General features: G+C 42.8%; 1 protein-coding gene across 1 annotated transcript in view; it reads right to left on the reverse strand.

Annotated features, from left to right (window-relative positions):
• Positions 1-1,563: 1,563 nt before the first annotated feature.
• LOC307085063 (polypeptide N-acetylgalactosaminyltransferase 15-like) overlaps positions 1,564-2,435 on the reverse strand; it is a gene marked incomplete at its 3' end in the record, with an annotated part of 6,416 nt that continues 5,544 nt past the window's right edge. The window contains exons 9-10 of the mRNA XM_079749709.1: positions 2,190-2,333; positions 1,564-1,716 (exon numbers count right to left, since the gene is read on the reverse strand). Of these exons, the coding sequence (XP_079605835.1) occupies positions 1,564-1,716; positions 2,190-2,333 (297 nt within the window). The remainder of the gene's footprint in view (positions 1,717-2,189; positions 2,334-2,435) is intronic.

A 2,435-nucleotide genomic window follows, 5' to 3' on the forward strand; every position in this document is an offset into this window, starting at 1 on the left:
AGAGCCCTGAGGGAATACAAGTATGGGAAGGTTAAAGAGGGTGGTGGTGCACTGCCAAGGAGAACGGCACCACACACCCTTGCCCAGTGTGTCTCTACTGGTGTTTCCCTAGGTGGCCGACACAGCGAAAAATATGTTAATGTTAAGTGTGTTTAGTGTGTTAATGTTAAGTGTTAAGTGTGCTTGCCAGAGGTATGGAACACTGTTTATTCTTTTTTAATTTTTATCATCATAATACTCACTCTGACACACACACACACACACACAAAAGGTTCACAATAAATTAAATCATATTTAGTCATATTTGAATCATACTGTGTTGTCTTTTCTACAATTGACTGACTGCTGCTTCATTCATATGTTGTAGCCTAATAACTTGGACATAATAGTTTCATTAAATAGTTTCTATTAAGCAGGCAGAATGCAAGTTAGGACCAACACATCTTTCGTCACCTCAGGGAGTCAACTCTGTTGACTGTTCTGTTAATTGTACTGCTTTTATAAGCCTATTTGCTGGTTGGGAAATCTTGGAGATTAATTGTTAGAGATTGTGGTCAATGTTACTCCACTGCAGTGAACAATAGTCATTACATTTCTCGCTGCTTTCCATATCTAGTTCCCTCTGTGTAATTGTGTGTATTATTATTTAATGGACCCTTACGTCAAAGCTGACCATGATTATGATGTATCACTAGTTTCCATTAGTCTAGAATAGGGACTGACCTGCACTGCACACAGCTGGGCAAAATAGTGCCGTTTTATTCAAAGCATAACTCTGCTTATGAACTCTTTAATATGATAACTGCTTTAGAGCCATGGCGAATTTACGAAACATAGGCTGGTCGGATTTATATTCCACGTTCGCATTTTCATCACAACAGTCCCCAAAACATCTAGGGCTAATCTAACCACGATCGAAACAGGCTATGCAAATGTCAAAAATAATTCTGACGGAACGCACTTAACACTTAACAGCCCTGCCCCCTGAACGTGAGATGACGTTTCAGCGCCATATCAAATAATCAATCGGAGGTGAGCCCATCTAACCAATCAGAGGCGAAAAAGGCGGTACTTACCCCGACCATCCTACGAAAAAAAGATTTGCGAGCCGGCATAGGTCCATGGCTGGCATCATGGACCTATAAAGAAGGCCGACATCCCTTCGGTTCATTCAAGCATTCTAGTCATTCAGAGTTGCGCAGAAAATGCGCTTGTTCCGAGAGACAAGGCTGGGAGGTTTATGGTTGTATGGGTAGAAACAGAGATATTTAAATGTCTCGGATAAGAACAAATTAATTTGACGACAAAGCAATTAAAATTGGACAACGTATTATGTGATACTTTTATTCGACAGTCAAACATTTAAAAACGTGAATATTATATTTACAATCCTTAAAACAGGAAATATAGAATAATATTTTATGGGTGCTCACTGCTCTCTCATTTAATGCCCAATCCAGCATGCCGATATACCCATACATGATTGTTGTATGAATGCTTCATATGCACGTTTATGATTAAAACATCAAAAATGTAACTATAAATCTCTGCGCCCTCCTCATGTCAGGGGGCCACCAACTGCTCAAAGTGCCACTGTTGCCGGGGGTGACGAATGCAGGGGCGAAGGAAGAGGCCGCCGCCCCCCTGTGAAGATCCGTCATCTCTCGTAGCCTCCACGCAGAGTTGGGACTGCATGTGGACTAGCTGTCCGCTCAGCTGTAAGGCAGCACAGTGTGTCAGATTATACCCCGCTCTGCAAAACAAACATGCTCCTCCCCTCCGTGTCACCTTATGTCCAGACTTTGAGCATTGATATTCAGGCTATCATATTAATGTACTTTATGTTCCATATGTGTCAATATGGACGCTGAGTAAATCAATTTTAGACAACTATGGTAAATGGGGTTGCTTTGTAGGCGCTCCAAAAATGTGATTATTGATTGAAAACATAAGCCCCTACACTTTATCAATCCAAGATGGGAAAATTATTTATAATCCCAGGACATAAGTAATAAATCAAAACGAAGAAAGTGCAGAGAATGAAAGAATGTGCAAATCGTGCTAAAGCCAAGCAAACAAAAGATATGGGCCTTTCGCAAATAAAAACATCTTCTCACTGTCTTAAAGTAATGCGAATGTAGTGTAAAAGCCTTTTGTGAACATGACACCCTTGTGACACAGCCCCCTACCTTCAGGAACCTCCACTGGAGTTGGCCTTGGGTGGGCTGATGGGTGGGGCAGGGGGCCAGGGTAATCCTCTCCCCCCTGCCGTCAAAACACAGCGCCCCAGCCGGTCCCCATCGCACTTCCCCCTGGGAGTTCAGCTCACAGAGCTGGAACAAGGGATCAGAGTTTGGCCGTGGTCCCACTGCGCTGCTTTCACATCTTTAGTCCAAACCCATCTGTTGGAGTCGGTCTACTCCAGTTTGCCTATG

Source organism: Pollachius pollachius, assembly GCF_949987615.1.
Source record: "Pollachius pollachius genome assembly, chromosome: 13".
Lineage (NCBI taxonomy): Eukaryota > Metazoa > Chordata > Actinopteri > Gadiformes > Gadidae > Pollachius > Pollachius pollachius.